The 1,460-nt window shown below is 39.1% G+C and overlaps 1 protein-coding gene across 1 annotated transcript in view; it reads left to right on the forward strand.

Annotated features, from left to right (window-relative positions):
* The window catches only part of slc5a9 (solute carrier family 5 member 9), a gene marked incomplete in the record, with an annotated part of 52,101 nt that overhangs the window by 45,853 nt on the left and 4,788 nt on the right, over window positions 1–1,460 (forward strand). The window contains 1 exon segment of the mRNA XM_014019416.1: window positions 828–996. Within this exon segment, the coding sequence (XP_013874870.1) occupies window positions 828–996 (169 nt within the window).

The following is a 1,460-nucleotide window of genomic DNA, read 5'->3' on the forward strand; positions in this document are numbered from 1 at the left end:
GTGTGTGTGTGTGTGTGTGTGTGTGTGTGTTATACAGAGTATGAAAAATTTTTTATGAGTTTTACGCAAAAGAAAAAAACTTCTTAGAGTGTATATTACAGTGTAGACACAAGCCGAGCGCCCCTCCCCTCCTGCACRGAGAGCAGCAGAACCTCCAACTGAAAATCATTTCCTGTTTTCAGTGCACCAACGTCGGGGCAACACGATCCAATCRGTACAAGTAGCCCATCAATTTAAAGTCCAGACTCTGCTGTTTCCAAAAATATAAGTGTCACTGCTCTACATGAAAAATCGACAGAACAAGCAGCCAAGGAATAGTAGAAAAGGCTTYATTCTGGATGTCTTACCTTTGTTTTTTATGGGTTTAATCCTCTTTAGAGTAATTTTTTCCACTTGGCTGGACTTTTGTCAACTCGTGAGTTTCCCGTGTTAATGTTGGTACATGTAATATGCAAATCCTGTACTGTGGACAGCAGCCACTGAGTGAAAAAAGTCTARYCTAWCACAATGTTGCCTGCGAACAAGAAGTGCTGTCCGTGGCCAAAAAATACGGAAGTGCTAGAACGGAGGTCCGTGGCATACAGGCTATTCTACATTATGAATGAGGTTTGCGAATGCAAACAGAACTTGAAAAGCTTAGTAACATAGCAATTGTTTTGATGTGAACATTGTGAACATTTTATTTCATGRCTTTTAGTGATACTGCCTAATGCAACAATCAAATTGTCCTTTTGTWATGTGCAGTGAATGAAGCACATGTGTTTTCATCTCATCTCCATTTGACCACACCCAAAACAACAAAATAACAATACTGTGTGTATTTTCAGGGTTTTCATCCTTATATTGGTGTGTATTAGCCTGCTGTGGATTCCAGTGGTTCAGACAGCCAACAGTGGACAGCTCTTTGAGTATATTCAATCGGTCACCAGTTTTTTAGCTCCACCCATCACTGCTGTTTTCATAATGGCAATCTTCTGGCCTCGTGCCAATGAGCAGGTAGGTCACAAACATYTACATACGTATATGTTGTTGCTGTGACTGGTATGAAGTCATCTCCTGTCTGTTCAGTGTAACTGATGTACTGTAAATACATATAGTAACACCTATTCTGAAAAGTTAGGACATTCTGGAAAATGTTAAAGGGGCAATATTATGTGTTTCCCAGGCATAAATTGAAATTCTGTACTATAATAAATTACTATGTCACCTTCAGTTGTTATTAAAATGCTGTTTTATGTTTAGATAAAAAATACACTTGACTTCTCATCATATCCATTTCTAAACACCTTGAAATTGGCCTCTGTCTCTTTAAGAACCTCCTTCTGATCCCATCATGCCTATTTCAGCACATCGTCAGGGCCGCTTCATCATCCTGGTAGATGGAAGCAGATTTTTATCAAGAATGTCTCTGTACATTTTTCCACTCATCCTTCCTTCAATTATTTGAAGTTTGCCAGTAC

This window comes from Austrofundulus limnaeus, unplaced genomic scaffold (assembly GCF_001266775.1).
Source record: "Austrofundulus limnaeus strain Quisiro unplaced genomic scaffold, Austrofundulus_limnaeus-1.0 Scaffold220, whole genome shotgun sequence".
Classification (NCBI taxonomy): domain Eukaryota; kingdom Metazoa; phylum Chordata; class Actinopteri; order Cyprinodontiformes; family Rivulidae; genus Austrofundulus; species Austrofundulus limnaeus.